The sequence below is a fragment of the Megalobrama amblycephala genome, linkage group LG9 (genome assembly GCF_018812025.1).
Source record: "Megalobrama amblycephala isolate DHTTF-2021 linkage group LG9, ASM1881202v1, whole genome shotgun sequence".
In the NCBI taxonomy this organism is placed as follows: Eukaryota; Metazoa; Chordata; class Actinopteri; order Cypriniformes; family Xenocyprididae; genus Megalobrama; species Megalobrama amblycephala.
The window spans coordinates 33,135,238-33,157,421 of NC_063052.1; the positions used below are offsets into that span (position 1 = coordinate 33,135,238).

Sequence of the window (22,184 nt, forward strand, 5' to 3'; positions counted from 1 at the left end):
TCAATACCATCTCAACTGCAAACCACTGCTGGAATAACAGCGGCTGGAAAAGGTCAACTGTGTTCGTGTGCACACTAAATTTCCTTTGTCATCTTTTGTCGTCCTTTTATTCTTGTTCTGTGTCTAATTATCGCTATGGTTTTTGTTTTTAAAACTTTACGTTATAGTGTTACATTTAGCATTACCAGATACAATGTGTACCGTTAGAAAAGGGCTAATTACAACTACGATCTCATTAACCTCTATATCTTTTCTCCTTGATATCAATGAAATTAAATGGAGAGCAAATGCAGATTAATTTCTTTGTTTAGCTAAGAAATTAAAGTCTTCTGCTTATCAATTTTCTCTTGAGAGAAACACTCCATTAATGTCAAATGCATTTCCATCTTGACAATGTCTCAAACTTTGCTCAAATTTGGCTGCAATAAAAACCCCCCTGAGATTTCAATGTAAGGTTAGACTTTATTTCCATGTTCCACCACTGTAGACATTCTGCTAAGTTACTTTGCAACTACATGTCAACTAACTCTCATTAGAAATTACACATTTAAAATGTGGCTACCACATATATCCAGGTTTTTCAAGATCATGGGAACCCTGGTTCTTTAAAGGAAAAATTAAATTTAAGAGTTCTGTCACGACAACTTGTCCCCTTGGAATTATAACCTTCTATCAGTAACACTTTATTTTAGGGTATTTAACTAGTTTCTTATTAGCATGTATATTACCAAAGACTATAGAATAACACAAGACGTGTCACTCGTATTGTTTTGAATGGGAGAAAGTGTAACGCGGAATATGGTGGAATAATTCCCGCCTTCTATATAAGAGCCAATCGCTGACTGGTAAAGTCATCGCGTCACTTCAGCGGTCGTTAGAATCACCGGTTTCTATAGAAACAGTCAGAAGAGACGCGCATTTAGGTCTGTGCATTAGCTTGATCCAGCCTGAAAAATACAGTTTTTTTGTCATGATTCGAGCGTTTAGAAACTAAATTTATGAGCCGGTTGTTGTTAGATTTCATTGGTGATTTCAAATATGAAATTTAATCGTAAGGTTGGCGAACAGTTTTGGAGAATTTGATGTTTCCCCATTCAAAGAGATTGCATGATGCCCAGGATGCCCGAGAGGCGTTTCAAAGATGGCCGCAGAGTGAAATGACTTGTCTTAAAGGGACTTTGATATTACTAGAATATTGGCTGTTTATTATACTAATAGCACTTATACTAATAGCACTAACTTTTAATAAGCAGTAAAGTATAATAGTACTTATACTAATAGTACTAACTATTAATAAGCAGTAAATTGGGAGTTTATTGAGGGGAAAAGTCATAGTTCATATTTTTATGTGTGTTCCCTATACTAAAGTGTTACCGTTCTATCTGACATTTTTGTCAAAATTGAGTTATTCACATATTCTTATTCTGTGACAACTTATTTACATTATTTGATGCCATTTTTTCAAGTTGTGTACATTTAGTATTTTTTTTTTAGAAAACAATCTTCTCATACACAGATATGCTGCTGTGAGCATGTAATACATGCTGCTGCTGAACAAATAACATATATGAAATAAGCCATAGCACATCTATACAGGTGGAGCTGGGGAAGGTGAAGGGTTTCAGATGAACTTTGAAAGTGCGCTGCAAACTGCTACAGCAAACACTGACCAACGTTAAACGTTGAGCAGTAAGCTCATTAGCTGCAGATGCAACAGGAACCAATCAGCTTGTGCTGAGTAGTTAACAATATAATTGTCAGACACATCAGCCTGCGCCATCTGGAGTTTCATGACAGAACTATTTTATTTTTTAGCTCTTTTAGTTTATTTCAAAGCTTGTTTTAGCTTTTTTCATCTGAGTGATCTTAAGGCCCCTTTGCAATTTTGAGAACCACTACACCAGCAGCCTTTCGGTATTGTGTGCCGTGGTTCAGTGTGTCTTGTGTGTGGTTGTAGTGATCCGTAATGGCCACCCTCCTCTTGCTGACGCTCTGTCAGAGTAAAGCGCTCTTGTGTGCCACACGCTGACCTTTAGGTAATGAGTCATTGTGCTGTGTGTACTCTGTAATCTGGTGCTTCCAGCATCTCCACTACTGTCTGTGTGCTGTACGATCTGCACTTAGCTTCTGCTGGCCACCGCTCCATCTGTTTATCTGGAAAGAGTGAGTCAAACATTAAACCACTCAGGGCCAGATTTTTATCTGAACGATGGATATTCACAAATATCAATTACTGTGTGTTTTAAAAAGCACTTTTGAAAGTTGAGCAGTGGTTAAAGTAGAGCAGAATAGAGTACAATCGAATTGAAAAATGGATATAATATGGATATATATACTATACCAGTCAAAAGTTTGGACACATTGCTATTTTTGATGTTTTTGAAATATAATTTATTTCTGTGATTTAAAGCTGAATTTTCAGCATCATTACTCCAGTCTTCAGCGTCACATGATCCTTCAGAAATAATTCTAATATGCTGATTTAATACTCAGTTATCAATGTTGGAAACAGTTGTGCTGCTTAATATTTCTTGGGAACCTGGGATGAATAAAATGAACAAGGATGAATAATAGAACAACATTTATTCAAAATAGAAATCTTTTCTAATATGTCTTTTCTATCTTTTTTTTAATCAATTTAAACATTCTTGCTGAATAAGAGTATTAATTTCTTTAAAAAAATAAAAAATAAACATTACTGACCCTAAACTTTTGAATAGTAGTGCATGTTGTAACAAAACATGTCTATTTTAAATTATATATATATATATATACAGTACAGTCCAAAAGTTTGGAACCACTAAGATTTTTAATGTTTTTAAAATGATCACATGATCCTTCAGAAATCATTCTAATATGCTGATTTGCTGCTCAATAAACATTTATGATTATTTTCAATGTTGAAAACAGTTGTGTACTTTTTTTTTCAGGATTCCTTGATGAATAGAAAGTTCAAAAGAACAGCATTTATCTGAAATACAAAGCTTCTGTAGCATTATACACTACCGTTCAAAAGTTTGGGGTCAGTAAGAATTTTTATTTTTATTTTTTTGAAAAGAAATTAAAGAAATGAATACTTTTATTCAGCAAGGATGCATTAAATCAATCAAAAGTGACAGTAAAGACATTTATAATGTTACAAAAGATTAGATTTCAGATAAACACTGTTCTTTTGAACTTTCTATTCATCAAATAATCCTGAAAAAAAATATTGTACACAAATATTTTGTACAATTGTACACATTAAATGTTTCTTGAGCAGCAAATCAGCATATTTGAATGATTTCTGAAGGATCATGTGACACTGAAGACTGGAGTAATGATGCTGAAAATTCAGCTTTGCATCACAGGAATAAATTACTTTGTGAAATATATTCAAATAGAAAACAGTTATTTTAAATTGTAATAATATTTCACAATATTACTGTTTTTTACTGTATTTTTAATTAAATAAATGTAACCTTGGTGAGCAGACGAAACTTCTTTTAAAAACATTAAAAATCTTAGTGGTTCCAGACTTTTGGACTGTACTGTATATATAAATGTGTGTGTGTGGACAGAACTGAATAAAATTGAACTGATATGAAACTATTTTTGTCACCTGAAACTATTTTGTCACCAATTCATTTGAACTGAACTGAACTGAACTAAATGGAATTTGTTTTTTTTTTTTGTTTTTTTAAGAATGTTAGAATAGAACTGATTTAAAACTTGATTTAGAATTAATTATAGAAAATCAAATGGAATTGAACTAAAACTTAACTATGATAAGCTAAATTAAGTTTAATTATTATTATTTTTTTCAAGTGGCACATTGGCTATTTTGATTTAATGGAATAGAACTTGCTTGAAATAGAACTGCTTTTAAGTTCAATTGACCTGAACTGACTTTCATGGCATTTGTTTGGGTGGCACGTTTGGTTGTTTTTCTAGATTATAAGAAGATTTTCTTGCTTGCTTCAAGTGCTCACTTGCAAGACATCTACCCTGCATTATTTTCAAGAGGGAATCACTCTACATGGACACATACAAACACAAAAACAACCACACACACACATACACAAAACAAGAGTCGGCTAACTTTTAATTGCTTTTTGGAGGCTTTTACAATGCACAAACAATATAGGACTGACAGCAGTGTGTGGGACATCAGATATGATGATGCACAGCAGGTGCATACAAACAGCGGGAATCTGATGAGAAATTAGACGCTTCAGTCCTCTGAGAGACTACATCTAAAAGGGTGACTGAGTTCATTAAATCACATGGCAGGATGACATTTGTGTGTGTGTGTGTGTGTATGTGTGAGAAAGTGAGTGTTTATGCGAAAATTCATTCATGCGTGTGCGAGAAAGAGTGTGTGTTTGTGTCCAGATGCATTCATGCATTTGTGTGTGGCCAAATGCATCCATGCATGTGTGTGAGAAAGACTTTGAGTGTGTGTACGCGCAAGAGTGTGTATATAAGCATAGTTTTGTGTGTTTGTTGATGCAGTATCATTCTTCTTGGAAACAAAATGGTGGACCTGGTGTAGATTTATACGTAGGTATTAGTACATAACATTTACTGGGACAAAGACAATGGATAGATGCTGAAATGTAAAATTGATTGCATTTTGGTGTATTTTATAGTCATTGTTTGATTCACAAACACAGCATATTGATAAAATGAGTAATACTTTACAGTAAGGTCTCATTTGTAAACATTAGTTAATGTATTAACTAACATGAACAACAATGAGCAATACATTTGTTACATTTGTATTTGTTAATCTTTGTTAATGTCAATTAATAAAAATCCAGCAGTTCATTGTTTGTTCATGTTAGTTCACAGTGCATTAACTAATATTAACAAATACAACTTTTGATTTTAATAATGTATTAGTAAATGCTAAAATTAACATTAACTAAGATTAATGAATGCTGTAGAATTATTGTTCATTATTAGGTCATTTTAACTAATGAAACCTTTTTGTATAACTGATTAATTCCATGAATTCAGAATTACAAACCAGATTCCAAAAAAGTTGGGACACTGTGCAAATTCTGAATAAAAAAGGAATACAATAATTTACAAATCTCATAAACTTATATTTTATTCACAATAGAATATAGATAACATATCTTGAAATGTCATGCCAACTATCGGCTCATTTTGGATTTCATGAGAGCTACACATTTCAAAAAAGTTGGGACAGGTAGCAATAAGAGGCTGGAAAAGTTAAATGTACATATAAGGAACAGCTGGAGGACCAATTTGCAACTTATTAGGTCAATTGGCAACATGATTGGGTATAAAAAGAGCCTCTCAGAGTGGCAGTGTCTCTCAAAAGTCAAGATGGGCAGAGGATCACCAATTCCCCCAATGCTGCAGCGAAAAATAGTGGAGCAATATCAGAAAGGAGTTTCTCAGAGAAAAAAAGTTATCATCATCTACAGTGCATAATATCATCCAAAGATTCAGAGAATCTGGAACAATCTCTGTGCGTAAGGGTCAAGGCCGGAAAACCATACTGGATGCCTGTGATCTTTGGGCCCTTAGACGTCACTGCATTACATACAGGAATGCTACTGTAATGGAAATCACAACATGGGCTCAGGAATACTTCCAGAAAACATTGTCGGTGAACACAATCCACCGTGCCATTCGCCGTTGCCGGCTAAAACTCTATAGGTCAAAAAAGATGCCATATCTAAACATGATCCAGAAGCGCAGGCGTTTTCTCTGGGCCAAGGCTCATTTAAAATGGACTGTGGCAAAGTGGAAAACTGTTCTGTGGTCAGACGAATCAAAATTTGAAGTTCTTTTTGGAAAATTGGGATGCCATGTCATCTGAACTAAAGAGGACAAGGACAACCCAAGCCTGCATCTCTGATGGTGTGGGGTTGCATGAGTGCGTGTGGCATGGGCAGCGTACACATCTGGAAAGGCACCATCAATGCTGAAAGGTATATCCAAGTTCTAGAACAACATATGCTCCCATCCAGACGTCGTCTCTTTCAGGGAAGACCTTGCATTTTCCAACATGACAATGCCAGACCACATACTGCATCAATTACAACATCATGGCTGCGTAGAAGAAAGATCCGGGTACTGAAATGGCCAGCCTGCAGTCCAGATCTTTCACCCATTGAAAACATTTGCCGCATCATAAAGAGGAAGATGCGACAAAGAAGACCTAAGACAGTTGAGCAACTAGAAGCCTGTATTAGACAAGAATGGAACAACATTCCTATTCCTAAACTTGAGTAACTTGTCTCCTCAGTCCCCAGACGTTTACAGACTGTTATAAAAAGAAGAGTGGATGCCACACAGTGGTAAACATGGCCTTGTCCCAACTTTTTTGAGATGTGTTGATGCCATGAAATTTAAAATCAACTTATTTTTCCCTTAAAATGATACATTTTCTCAGTTTAAACATTTGATATGTTGTATTCTGAATAAAATATTGAAATTTGAAATTTGAAACTTCCACATCATTGCATTCTGTTTTTATTCACAATTTGTACAGTGTCCCAACTTTTTTGGAATCGGGTTTGTAGATTAAATGAGGTTTTGTGAAAAGTTCCTGTAAATTTGCTGATATGTAAATAAAAAACAATGTATATTTGGTCTACGGTAAGTATCAACTTTGTCTTCGATATTTCTCCTAAAAGGAGAGAAAACTGGCATAAATAGTTGACTCATTTTGGTTTTGGTGAAAAGCATTTTTGTTTATACAATGAAAAAAAAAAAAAAAAAAAGATTTTTGCTTCTTGTTGAAATTACTTAATTAAAATGAGCTAAAGCAACACAATTCCTACAGATTTTTTCCTAACTTAATTTCATTGTGTTCAATTCACTTAAATATATCTAATATTGAAGTTTACTTAATCCGTTTGTATTGTGATTAAGCATGAATTGCATATGGCTGGATGAAGAGAGAAAATTAGATGTTATTTTATGTGTTTTGCAGTAAAATGAAAATGGGGGATGTTTGATATTGTTTAATAGTGTTCAGTGTTCACTTATATTGGAATTATTAGAACGTTTTAAATTTCACTGAGTTACCATTGTGGAGAAGAGTGGAGCATTTGCTTAGGCTGTGGACTTCACGTTCAGTTGCTGCTTTGTGGTAAAAGTTAACATTTAACATACTAGGGTGTGTGCTTTTGTTAGCTAATAGGCTGTTGACTACCTAGTACAGTATAATGATTTAGTCACATATGAAGTTGAATAGAATAAAATAAGATATTGGGTGAATGAATGATGTTGTCAGGGAAACTCACAAAATTCACTTTGAGACTACTTAATTGGGTCATTTAAAAATAACTTAATTTCATCATGTTGAAGTTACATGTACAAATTATATTTGTGTAAATTAATTTATTCATGTGGGACCGACGTACACTATTAAATCATGTAAATCCAACACTTTTTTTCAGTATATTGAAACCTCTTAACTGTTTGAAAAATCATTGAGATCTCTTCTGAAACTCTAGAGGAGACGCATGTGAGATTTCTAGGGACTTGATTTGCACTCCATCTCATTGCTGTCTATGAGAATTAACTGATATTAAAGAGATCTAATCTGTGATTTTCTTTGTTGTTTGTTCAGTATGATGAAGTGAGATGCCAATTCAGTCCCTGTGCTTCTCTAATATGTTCTTCTCTTCAGGGACAAACTGTGACTGTCATTACTTTAATCAGCCCTGGAACAATCAATGATTCTGCGTGGCTCTGATTGGCCAGCGTAACTCCTCGCCATTGGTGACAGGACATGCCCTTCATTATTGGTTAATATGAAGCCCATGGCAGGAATGGGAAAGGTTTCATATATGTTAGCAGTGTCAATCCTCCTTGTTTGTGGACTGGCCATGATTGAGATGGTTTCATAGTGTGGTGTCAATGTTACTGAAGGCCTTAATCTCCCCTCTTCACCACAGCATATGTACACTTAAAGGACACTTAAATGGGGGCGTTTCCCGAAACCATCGTTAGTCAACTATGGTCGTAAGTCCCATTGAACTCTATTGGTAACGACGGAACTTGTGACCATAGTTCGCTTTGGGAAACGCACCACTGAGTAGTAAACCTTCACATGAGATGCTGTAAATAACAGCGGTGAGTCAGTTGTTCTTGTTGTTATCATGAATATTATTATCCCTAGTCTGAAGATTGACTTTTGATAGATTTGTTTTATTTAAATTTTAGAAACCCTTTTTTTTTTTTTTTTTTTTTTTTTTTTTACTTTTTGAAATGAAATTAGGATTTCCTGTTTTCATTTGAGGCATATAAAAGAGGCAGAATTTAAGAGATATCAAATGACACTCTCAGTACTCTTTTTCTCCATTTTGAATATATATATATATATATATATATATATATATATATATATATATATATATATATATATATATATATATATATATCTGTTTAGCTTTATTTTATTTTTATTTAAGTCTTTATTTTAGTCATTTTAGTACTTAAACTTATTTCCAAGGCTACAATTGTAATTTTCATTTAAGATTTTTTTGTTTGTTTTTCATCTATTATTTATATTTTATTTCTGATTTATTTCAATTAATAAAATGATTTAGAATAGTTTTATTTAAGAATAACAACACTATTTTATTGTTATAAATACTATGGTATTTTGGTGTCTTGGTGACTATAGTTACCATGGTCATTTTTTCAAAGGGCTTTCTATCACTTTTCAGACACACACACACACACCTGTGACTGCATAACTGGGTTTGTGTTCTGCTGAACGAATGGCTCTGTTGCTGCAGTGATGAAATAATGAGATTATCATATCAGAAAAAGCATGATGTCGTCTATCCAGAGCTGATGAAAAAACGATTATCGGGATCATCAAAATGATGCCTGCTTCGAGGAATATAAAACAGACTCTGTGAGAAATCTATGTTGTGCAGTGGTACTGAGTAATGGATGTACATGTGTGCTTACTGCATATAAAAATATATGCACAACCTAACTTAGTTAGCTAGTTTTGTTAGTATAGTAGTAAACTACGTCAGGGTTAGGCCTTAACAATCCATCTTCACAACCGCATGATTGGTTAGCCGGTGCATTCACTCAGTGTGAATAACAGCATTGACTCAGCTGTTGTTGTTGTGATGTGATTGTGAACATTATTGCATCGATTAATCAAATCTGCCAATAATGATTTAAAGTAATTACTGCATATAAAAATGTCAAAGCTCAATATTAATTTGCACTTGCGTAATGTGAAATAGGAGGCAACTGAGACAGATGCTCAGGATGAAATGTGTTACGAAGGTGATTTTATTGCCCTACGCACCTCGAAGGAGTTTGTAAAACTTTCAAACTTGCGTGCCGTAGTGTTATATCACTGCTTAAATGTTCGGTTTTAAAATACCACTGACTCCTGGATGCTTCGATGTGGTTTATTTTGAATCCGAATTCACAGTTTCCAATGCGTTCCTCCTATTAGCTCAGTGTATGTCGTAGCGAGAAAGACCACACGCAGTATGACTAAGCTCATCAACAGCCAGGACTGGAACGAAAACCCAACCGTGTAAAAGATCAACCCACTGCCACAGATAGCGATAAAAATGCTTTTAAATTCTCATGGTATCAAAGCTCTGCAAGGCTCTGCATTGACAGTAAATAAACCACCTACGTGCATCAGCTCTAATCTCCTCACATCCCACTCAAGAGCTCTCGCTAAAGCAAGCGTTCATCCTCAGAAAGAGGAGGTGGAACGCCACCGATGTGAACAGGGAATCACGCGTATTGAATACTATGTGTTTGTCGCTTGCTGAATCAATATTAGCACGTACAGTTCCAAATCTGTAAACGCAGAGTTTGTGATGTTCTGACATCAGGGCTTGTGTAGTCCTGCGTAACCAAACCTTTGACTTGGCAAAAGGTCTGGTCCACATTGTAGCTTATTTTGGACAAAAACCACCCACTTGGACTGACATGTAAAGAGATCAATCCGTTTGGTTTTGTTTTCTAGTCATACAGAAGACTAGTCAACTAGCCGGCGGGTCAGCGTTTACCTTATGTAAATGACTCACGGCATGAAGCTTCAGCCGTCTTTGCCGTTTTTGGCTGCTTGACAGTGAGCGTGTGGGAGGAGGGAGAGATGATGCAGGTGAGAAACGAAAGCTTCTGGCGTGTGTTGTCATGAATGCTGTAAAAACGGTGATGTCTCGCTCGCTTAAAGTTTTTGAAAGAAGTCTCTCACGGTTTTCACAAAAATATGAAGCAATAAAACTGTTTTCAATATTGATAATTATCAGAAATGTTTCTTTTGCAGCAAATCAGCATATTAGAATGATTTCTCAAGGATCGTGACTGGAGTAATGATGCTGAAAATTCAGCTTTGATCACAGGAATAAATTACATTCTAAAATAGATTCAAATAGAAAACGTATTTTATATTAATTATAGTAACATTTCAAAATATTTTTTACTGTATTTTTGATCAGATAAATGCAGCCTTGGTCAGAAGGAGATTCTTCTTTTGAGCAGTAGCGGTTTGCACGCTTTTTGTCTTTTCCACTCTAAAGTAACTCAGATGTGTGCAGTTCTAGCATTCTTCATTTTTTCTTCACTCATCACTTTTATGTAATTCCAAATCTATTTCCAGATATCCATTTATTTGATCAATAATTCAGTAAAACAATAATATTTTCTTCTGTTTTCTATTTGAATACATTTTAAAATGTAATTTATTCCTGTGATCAAAACTGAATTTTCAGCATAATAACTCCAGTCTTCAGTGTCACATGATCCTTCAGAAATCATTCTAATATGCTGATTTGCTGCTCAAGAAACATTTCTGATTATTATCAATGTTGAAACCAGATGTGCTGCTTAACATTTTTGTGAAAACTGGAGTTTTTCTTTTTTTTCTGGGTTCATTTATTTGAAATAGAAATCTTTTGTATTTTCACTTTCCATCAATTCAATGCATCCGAGCAGAAAAAAAGTAAATAACCGTCAAAATTTAAATTTGACTGAGCTTTCGAAAAGTATCCTCATTATCGACAGCTTCACAACATATTCCATCATTTATGTGCAGCTGTATTGAATCTATTTTTGTCTTCAGATATCAATTGTATATGCTGCCAATTCTATCCAAGTGCACTTTCACCTTTCAACCTATTGACCCCAGCTACATTTTTCTTCAATATTCCACCACAGCTGTGAGTGATGAAAACATGAAATTTACACACCATATTTCCAATAAGTGCCTGTTTGTGCGCACACGAGGTCAAAAGGGCAACTCCAACACAGTAAGTACCCAGTGAAAAAGAAAAGAAAACTCTCCCTGGTGCTGCTTGCAAATCGAATCGATCAGGCTCGACTTCTATAAATAGAATCCATAACCGCACGCTCGAGTGGGCAGGCGGCCTTCAGGGGAACCGGGAGATCAATCCTTACAAGTCCAAAAGATCAGTAAAAGCCAGTTAAGTTCGCACAAGTGCTCTGCAGGAGTTGAGCCGCGTGGCCGTTCTGTGTTGCCGTAATGAATGCATGTGTTTGTGGGTGTTGAGCACTGCAGCGTGGGCCGTCCAGTGGGCGTTCAGAAGGTTTTGAAGAGACTATATGTCAATGGGATGCATTCTCATTAAATCTGCTGCTATTTCTGTAGTGATACAAATTAAGAACAATTGTCTTTTTTAGAAAAATAGTGACATTAGGTGCTTTATATATTATGTATTTTATATATTTTGAAAACAAAACCCTCCATCTATCCATTCATCCATTCATCCATCCATCCACCCTTCCATCCACCCATCCATCCATCCATCCATCCATCATCCACCCTTCCATCCATCCATCCATCCATCCATCATCCACCCTTCCATCATCCATCCATCCATCCATCCATCCATCCATCCATCCATCCATCCATCCACCCTTCCACCCATCCATCCATCCATCCATCCATCCATCCATCCATCCATCCATCCATCCATCCATCCACCCTTCCACCCATCCATCCATCCATCCATCCATCCATCCATCCATCCACCCTTCCACCCATCCATCCATCCATCCATCCATCCATCCATCCATCCATCCATCCACCCTTCCACCCTTCCATCCATCCATCCATCCATCCATCCATCCATCCACCCTTCCACCCATCCATCCATCCATCCATCCATCCATCCATCCATCCATCCATCATCCACCCTTCCACCCTTCCACCCATCCATCCATCCATCCATCCATCCATCCATCCATCCATCCATCCATCCATCCATCCATCCACCCTTTCACCCATCCATCCATCCATCCATCCATCCATCCATCCATCCATCCATTTATCCATCCACCCTTTTTGGTACTTAAAAAATAAACAATCACAACAATTTGTTTTTCTCCAAGCAACACGCACAGTAGTGGCATTCCTGATTTAATCAATGGTTTTTACCAAATCAGTTGAGTGAATGATTCATTGACTCATTCGTGAAGGCTTGTTTATTTCCTTAATGAATGCATGTTTTTGAATAATTCAGTTAAGTGAATGAATCATTGGCTTACTAATAAAGACATAGTTAAATGAATCAGTTTTGAATGGTTCAGTGCATAATTCATTGACTATTTTTTTTTACTATTTTTTTTCATAAATGCAGTAAATACAATACATTAATACAATATGAATCTCTTGAGTGAATTGATCATTGACTCATTCATAAAGACAGTCACTTTTCACATCTCGAAAGAGTCACTGAAAAATCCCAAATTATTTGTTTTTTTATTGTTAGATACATTGCATGAGAAATATTTAACAAACAGAAGACTATATATATATAAATTTATATCCACTCAATATTAGAAGTCCTTGCAGCAGACATAGAAAAACACAAGTCCAAAAACAAGTAAATCTTGAATATAAAGTAGTATAAATGTTTTTTGTTGTTGTTGTTTATATATATATATATATATATATATATATATATATATATATATATATATATATATTTCTTTCTTTCTGCAAAGTTCAGTTTGAATGGGCATTAACGAAAACTATGCTTTTTTGCCTGCAGATTAGCTAACTGCTGAAGCTCACCAGCTGAACAATGAACATCTAACAGCTCAAAAGAGACAGAAGCTGCTCACACTTTTTTTAGACAATCAGAAAGTGCTCTTTGCCTGTCAATATTTTTGCAATTCTCCGGTGGGTGGTTTTTTTTTTTTTTTTTTTTTTTTTAATAAAAGAGCTTTTGATTAAAGGGACAGGGTGAAGTCTAGTTAGCAAAACGTCTGAAATTGCTTAAACAACTTTAAGCAAGCCTGTTAAAAACCACTATGTTTGAGCTAGTATCACTTAAACATATGCTGGTGTAACTCAAGCTCTTTCAATGATATCTTCTCAGTGCTAATGAAAGAGGGAAGATGAATACCTGTCTTGGCATAGTGAGGTGGGATGTAATACATTTTTACTTTAGTCTTGTCACTTATTTTCTTGCTCATCAGCAAAGACTGTATTAGAAAGGCTCACTGGCTTCGATGTGAGTCAGCAAATTTAGTCTTTTTACTTCCAGATAAAGTCTAATTAAGCTAAAAGCTTTACTGGCTCTACTGTCCTTTCTTCTTTCTTTCTTTTCTAAACCTGTAACGCCTACCTTCCTGTCTCGCCCCCCTAAGAAGTGGGCCAAGGGGGCAAGAGAGTAAACCTGGCACTAATTGGACACCCCCTGTGATCTCTGAGCCCAGAATAAGATCAAAGAGACACCTGGTTTGCGTGACCTATACTAAGTGTTTTGGCTAAGATAGTGCGTGACTCAGCTCACATTTTCTGCCTGAGTGCGATTACAGGCGAAGCCAACATTTGGGGAACTTTCAGTTCTTGGAAATTGACTGATTGGCTTCTTGGAATTTGGTGAAGATGATAGAAGTTGGCCAGTTTCCAGAGTACAATTAGATTAAATTGTGAAATCACACCATGTGGCGAATTTCTGCTTGCCGACATGCGATACATTTTTTTTTTTTTTTTTCTGGGGCTTTTGAAAGCAGTTTCTTGATTCAACTTTACTACTTTGCAATTTAGCTAATGCTAATGCTTTTATCTAAATTGGCATACAGCACAGTTATCCCAGGGGAAATCCATCTAGAACAACTTGGGGAAAGTGCCTTGCCCAAAATTGAAAGTTCTTTAATGGTTTTTGTAGCACCTTAGGTTTAGCAAACCACTGTATGCTGCTAGTTGCTACTATTGCTAAACCACTGTTGCTGTAGTAAATGATTCTTTGGAGAGGAAAAAGTTATGATCAGTGCATTTGGTCTCTGAGATGATCAACGAACCAGTAAGTAAATGGTTTTCTAGAACTATAATATTCAAAAAGCTCTGCAGCGGCATCTGCTTGTGAAAAGTTACTGGAAAAAATCTGTATTTCTCTTAACATTACGTCATAGGGCCAGAATTACTAAAAGCTTGCGTCAGCGCAAACCGTCTTTTGGCATTAGAAAACAGCTGTCAGGATTTACTAGAGAATCGCAGTGAAAAATTAGTGATGAAAAAGCATGGACAAGGTTATTTTTGCGGCTGACCTTATTGTAGGATGCAAAATTTAAGGGAAGAGAGTATTTAAATAAAGTGTGCAAGGTTATTTACTAAGGTTTGCGCTAGTCAATTTACTGGTATTTGCGGCATTATTTACCACCCAAAAAAAGCATTTCTTAAACCAGACGCTAATTTGCGCTGCTCTTGCTAGATTGCGTTGGTCATTATAGAAATGATCCAGGTGTTGTGATGAATCATGCTGCCTATCAGATTGTGCTACCAACACTATATTTGCATTGTTTTAATGGTAGGATTAGGGTAGGGTAAGAATGGAAAGTTAAAAAAGCCTCAGACCATATGAATATGATGCTGTTAGCACAATCTGATAGGTAGCGTTTTTCGCACCTGCATCTTTAATTTGCGTGTGGTCAGTAAATCGCACACAGAACTTTCCACTCCCATCTGCGCGTTTTTGCGACTGTGCTCTCACACTAATTTGCCCTGTTTAGTAAATCTGGCCCTTAATATTTTAAGTGCTGTTACTTTGCAAGTGAATTGAATTGGATTTTAGATTTTTACCTGGAAAACAAGTCAAAAATAGACTAATTAAAAACCCAAGCAGTGCAACGGTGGCAGCTCATGGATCAGCTCACGCGGGGTTCACAGTCACACCTGCAACATTTGGTTTCCAGCCCGGATTTTAAGCAGCAGTATTCTCAGCACACTCCGTTTTGTTGTTTGTTGTCATCATTGATCTGATCACTTCTCTTTCTGGTCTTCAGGTTATGGCCACGCGGCTCCGGGCACGGATGCAGGAAAGGCGTTCTGCATGTTTTACGCCGTACTGGGGATCCCGCTCACGCTGGTGATGTTCCAAAGCCTCGGCGAGAGGATGAACACCTTCGTCAAGTACCTGCTGAAGCGCATCAAAAAGTGCTGCGGGATGCGCATCACGGACGTCTCGATGGAGAACATGGTGACCGTGGGGTTTTTCTCCTGCATGGGAACGCTCTGCATCGGCGCGGCAGCTTTCTCCCACTACGAGGACTGGAGTTTCTTTCAGTCCTATTATTATTGTTTCATAACACTCACCACCATCGGGTTCGGGGACTTTGTGGCCCTGCAGAAGAACAAAGCCTTGCAGAGGAAACCCGTTTATGTGGCGTTCAGCTTCATGTACATCCTAGTGGGGCTGACGGTCATCGGGGCCTTTCTCAACCTGGTGGTACTACGTTTCCTGACCATGAATAGCGAGGACGAGCGGCGAGACGCCGAGGAGAGAGCTTCCCTGGCGGGGAACCGCAGTAGCATGATCATCCACATCCAGGAGGACACGCTCCAGAGGAGTCGACGGAGACGAGAGCAGCAACAGCACCGCTACAGGCCCGAGGTCACCGATCTCCAGTCCGTTTGCTCCTGCATGCACTACCATTCGCATGAGTTCGGGAGCTCGGTCGGCCTCGGGTTGGGAATGGGAGGAGGAGGAGGAGGCGGCGGCGGTGGCACCTTTCAGCACCAGAACTCGTTCGGCTCCCAGTTGAGCCCCCATCAGTACCATCACTACCACTCGACGGTGTCCTACCGCATAGAGGAGATCTCGCCGAGCACTTTGAAAAACAGCTTCCTTCCCTCCCCCATCAGCTCCGTCTCGCCCGGGCTGCACAGCTTCACAGAAAACCTCCGGCTCATGAGACGCCGCAAGTCCATCTGAGGAACGACGGCACCCGGTAACTAATCGCTGAACGCGCATATCCAATGCTGCTGCTCTACCAAACCTCATTCCCGCACTTTTTTTTCGACATTTCCAGGCTCTTGCGAGAAGCGAGGAAGTGACTTTGGATCACGCGAGCAGGACGCTTGAACGGTTGATGGATATATAAGAACTTCGTTAAAAAGCATGAAGCATGGATATCTATTTTTGCAGAAAACATCACCTGGGCCTTCTTTGCCCTTTTGAGCAGCACCTGAGTGGGTTTGGATATAATAATACCACCCTGATAATCTTATCAGACGATACACATTTGAGTTTTGAATAATACAGAGGGAGATATATATATATATATATATAATTTTTTAAAGGGACATGTGAAAACGTGTTTTATCAAACGGTGAGCAGCCTCTGGTTCTTTCTTAAGATTCAAGTGCCACAACAATGAAGAGGAAATAACTATAAAACTGATTTGAAAAGGACTACACAGTATCAGGTATTGTTTTCTATAAGCAATTCTATTTAAGAAGAATAAGACATTGATTCACATCATGCCAAAATATTGTTGCCAACCATAGCATGTGCATTAGTTGTCGTTTGATGTGAGTCATCGTTTCCGTTAACCTTTTTTTGTTTTTTTTTTCCGTTTTTGTTTGTTTAATTTCAATCAAAAGTTTTTTGTAAATTATACATGTATGTAGAGACTTTCCAAGTGCGTTATATTTAAAGGTGACAGACGAGAGACAGCAAAAGTCGGTTCTGAGAGGAGAATAATTGCATGTGCTTTGTTCAAACTGGTATGTGTATACTGTCACGAGGCGAAGCGATAGCTACCTTAGCACTGGATTCAATATAAAAAGCAAATAATCCTTATAAAAATATTTTCTGAAAAGGAACTACCGACTCCAAAACATCCACTAGAACAGGGCCTCACAATGGGAACGTTACGGCATCGCCGATGATTGTTATTCATCGGGATTTATATAAAAAACAGCACGTTGACTCGACTATTATTCCATTGTGAACAATCAATGTATAATGTATGCTAACCCTAGCAATGATTGCTTTTCTCTCGACCATTTATTTGAATGAGACTTATTTAAATGCATCAATAAAGACAGTTATTTATGTATTTTACACTTTGATGATGTCTTGAGAGGATGCCCTGCAAATCGGATGGTACCTCATAGGCCTAAATCGCTCTGATGTTGATTGAAAAACATAGTGTAGCTCTTTTAGGTGAACAGTCAGAATGTAATCAACAGTTCTCATTCCCTGCTTGGGGTAGGAATTGTTTTTGTTCAGTAACCAAATTGCATCTCTGATATAACAGCAATCATGTCACTTTTCAGTTTTAACTGAAATCTTTTACTGTTTCCTGAATATAATATACGAGTATCTGTGTAACCGTTAGGATCATCCGATAAACCAGAGTTGGAGTCAAGACCGGACCCTACAAGACCAAGATCTGACCTATCAAGGCCCAGATCCAAACCTATACCTGTCCAAGTATGAGATTGTCCAGGTTAATGAACTAAAATGGAGAAGATGCTGAATTTATCACAGCATTCACTTTGTACATAGCCATTCAAAGCCATAGAAATGTTGCTTATTTTCTGTAATCATGAAGACACCTTGTTGAATTTGGCTGAGTATTACCTTTAGTATGTTAGAGGCCCTGAACCAAGACCAAAACTGGACTCTACGTTCAGACTATCAGACTATTTTTACGAATCTTTTTCGTGCTACATTCATATGTGGTTTGAAACCCTATTCATATCGCATTTCTGGAAGTCTGCTCTGATCAGATTTTGCGTGGTTTATGTGACTTTCTCATGCCATGTAAAACGTAAACATAAGACATTGATATAGGAAACATGCTGAAAGTCGCTCCAGAAAGAAACAAGGTTGTGTTGTTGTAAACTGCCGGTTGAGCAGAAAATGACGGAGACGTGTTTTGAAACCGGCGGAGACTACAGCATGGAGTAAAGCCACACATATCAGCCTCGTATGATGTTTCAGCCACTGCCTCATAAGATGCAGTAGTCCAACATGGCGGCTACACATCGGCTATGTTCACACTGCAGGTTTATGTGGCCCAAATCTGATCTGAGATCTGTTTTCCCCATGACATTGTGAACAGTACAAACCAAGTTGTGCCATTTCCATATGTGGTACTAAATCCGATACAGCTCAGATGTTTTGTAATGAGACCGCAGTGTGAACAGTCATATCGGAATTCATGCGATTTTTACGTCACTCAACATCAACATTCGTCACGATTCTGCGCTCATGGGAGTCTATTCAAAGATTTTACATGCCCAACGTTATCAAGACAGTTGTGAAAGGTAGTCAGTAGAAGGGCAGTGATGTGTCAGAACTCGTAAGTATTACAGAGAAGCAAAACATGAGGGCTCGTATCATAAAAGTTTCAAAACTCTGCTCTCTTTTGTCACATCATTGTCTTTATTTTTCATATTGCCTGCGCATAATTTCGCTTGCTTCCGCAGCAGGTCACACTATAAATAAATGTGTAATCGCTTACTTTAATGCTCTCCGTGTTTACGATTTTCCCGCAGAATTGGTTACTTTTTCACTGTTGCCGCGGGTTGTTTTGCAACTACGTGGGTTGAAGCGACCGCACTAACACAATTTTTACTGGGATACCTCACAGAATGCAATTGGGATAGTTTTGGACTAGTTTTGAAGCAATTGACCCTTCGCAAAGACTCGCCCCCCTTAGTTACTGTTGCTTTGTCCGACAAGCCATGGTGCTGTCACGCCACACAGAGTGAAAATACATTGCGGACCAAAGAGGACACTGACAACACGTCGACAGACAAGACAGAGCAGGTTGCTTATGATAATAAACAAAGTCCCAGCTTTCAAATTGCGTAATTTTTTTAATGTATCGTGATCATGGTCGTGATTTCTGTAGCGCCTCAGCTCAAGCGGCTCGTGAACCGATCATCTCTTCTTACTAGTTAATTAATAGCATCAAATAAACATGAATGAACATGAGAAGGAATGTTGTTTCAAACACGTGAAGAAGTCAGTACACAACATTTTTCAAGTCCAACTCCTGACTGCTTTGTCGAAAAAAAATGGCAGATTCGACATTATGACTGGTTAGATCGCTTGTCAATCAAACTCCCGGCGAAGGGTCAATTGAGCGGATTTGTTTGTGGTAAAAAAAAAACCTGGCAACCCCGTTCGTATCGTTCTTTTGTGCATGAAGGCCAATTAAGAACCATGATCTGTTCACACAGGAAATCAGATCTGAGCAAAAATTGAGCAGGAATTGAGCATTAAGACTTGCAGTGTGAACATAGCCATTTTGTCATGTTGCAGGCTAAATAAGACAACATTTGTTTTGCAAACCCCTCCATGTTGCGGTTTTTGGCATATGCCTACCAACACAATGCCATTGCCATAGAAACCAATGCAGATATTCTGGAAAACGAAAGAGCGGCATGGGACACACAAATTGGAACTGAACAGTTGCGATACACAACGTGGACAGTCAATCGTTTTTTTTTTTAATCAAATTACAATCCGATACACAAATAATCGGATTTAGAGTGACAGTGTGAGCATAATACAACTCAGGCCACATTTATGTGGTTTTGATGGGTCTCAAGATCAAGACTCCAACTCTGACAATAACTAACCAATAAAATACCATTAAATGGGTATAGAAGATTGTTAGGACTAACGGTTCCATTACTTGTCAATTTTTTGCATTTCCTTGATTTCAATTTCATTTCACCACCTCGGTTTCAGTTGAGAGTTGGTGTCTAATTTTAGCTCTGTGAAGCAAATAAATCAGAAGCAGTTAGGATGGTTAGTTTTTAGCTAAAATCCAGGATTCTTGGGCAGACGACCTGTAATAATTTGACACAAAAATGTGACACAAAAAGCATGAATCGGTTATTTAAAAAATAGCCAAAGGTTTTAGGTGGTAAGTGACTTTCGAAATGGAACCCTGTTGATGTTTTCTTGAAAAATAAAATCTTGAATAATTGTCTTGATGTGGATCACTGAGGTATGCAAAGCCCAAAGTGCCCGCCAAAGTAATTCGGTTTCAGACAAGACTAATTAATGAGAGAAATTCCAGAGGGACTCCGGCACTCCCGTGCACTCTTTTAGTCAATTTCCGAGTCTGCCAGCGGGAAGCGTTTCCAGGCTCAAACAGCTCACCCTTCTAATACCAATCAACTTGACGTCTGACATTCTGGATTTCACAGCATATGTTGCAGCACTCATGTAAATTTATGTAAATCGCTACCATTTTATAATATTGTACAGTGCATATATTGTAAGTAGTTATATCCTTGACAAATTACAAAGGCATATTTTAAACTCAGATGCATTCCCATTTTTACAGCATTCAGCATACTGTATATGTGCCTTGAAGGGTTATCTTTCAAATGTGGAGTTTGTATTTCATTAAGGCACATACTCAAATTCATATTCAGATATAGAAGCAAACAAATTAAAATACTTCTTTGTCAAACAAACAAACAAACAAACAAACAAACAAAAAAGCTCCCCCATGTATCCATATGGGAAAAACATCAAATAAAGCCAAAGCAACTAATCCTCATAAATGCCGCCGCCGCCGCAAAAACAATGCACAAACATTTATTTTAACACTGTCTGAAATATGTCCAGCGTTTCACTAGCACAACAACAACAAAAGCAGCATTATTTTCCACTTTTTATTGGTTGTCACTTTAACCTATGTATGTACATGATGGTTTTTTGGGGTCAGGACAGAATAACATGTATTTTACATCAATAAACTGTACTTGCATACTATATATAATAGCCTGATGACAAAGACAGATGAGCTTGTGTGTATGGACTAGATGAAATGTATTGACTTTATGACTGGCAACAGATCCACTGCTGTGGGGGGGCATTGACACAAATACATGTGTATCAAAACATTTCAGTTTACTTTCATAAATGAATAATAAACTGCAAATGTATTATTATTATAGGGGCGACGGGAGTTAATATGATGATAACATTCACATGTGACAACTAACCCCATTCTCCCATATATATCATTTAATTGTCAATATTTGGATTTTTGTCTGTCAGCAGAGAAACAAACGATTGTTGTGACCATCTCTTTTTCATTTGTTTACTCTCAGCTACTATATTTTTATCTTAATGCTACAGGAATATTGCATTGTTAAATCCGTCTGTCCACCCACAGCAGTGTGATTCACGCTGCTGTATAAATATGATTATTCACAATAATCACCACATGTTGCTCTGTATTCATTTCTACAATAATCTCTTTCGGCAATAGGATCCATTATTGAGGGATCTTTAAAGATCCCACAACATCAAATAATCTGTGTGACCCTCTCTGACTAAAGAAGGGAATCCGTCACGATGCGGATTTGAACTGCGGACTGTCAGAACAAAATCTGTTTATTGTTTTTGCCTTTATTGGGAAAACTTGCAATGAGCATTTAAATTTGTTTGTTTGTCTTATTTGTTGTGTGTGCATGACATAGTGTGGCCGGCTGACCTCTTGACCACATGACTGGGGTGAATTAAAAATTTGAATTAAAAAATGTCAACTTCCCTCTTCTCGAGTGCTCTCTGATTGGCGGTTTCTGTATCACGTGACAATTTTCATAAACGCATATTCATTGGTTTTACTGGTGACAGAAATGTTTAGTTTAAGAATTAGTAAATATAAAAATATTACTGTACTACATACACATATTTGTTCAAAAATAGCAAGATTAAACACTCATATCCTACGGAAGATGATTAGGGCCAAGCAATAATAAAAAAAATAAAACCATCTCGAGATTAAAGTTGTTAACTTTCGAGAAAAAAGTCGAAATAAAATGTTGAGAATAAACTCGTTAAATTACGAGAAAAAACTCGTTAAATTTCGAGAAAAAAGTAGAGATAAAATGTTGAGAATAAAGTCATTAAATTACGAGAAAAAAGTCG

General features: G+C 37.2%; 1 protein-coding gene across 1 annotated transcript in view; it reads left to right on the top strand.

Annotated features, from left to right (window-relative positions):
• Window positions 1–18,692, top strand: part of kcnk9 (potassium channel, subfamily K, member 9) — a 55,081-nt gene extending 36,389 nt beyond the window's left edge. The window contains exon 2 of the mRNA XM_048202974.1: window positions 15,274–18,692. Coding sequence (XP_048058931.1) covers window positions 15,274–16,202 — 929 coding nt within the window. The 3' untranslated portion in view covers window positions 16,203–18,692. The remainder of the gene's footprint in view (window positions 1–15,273) is intronic.
• Window positions 18,693–22,184: the final 3,492 nt, after the last annotated feature.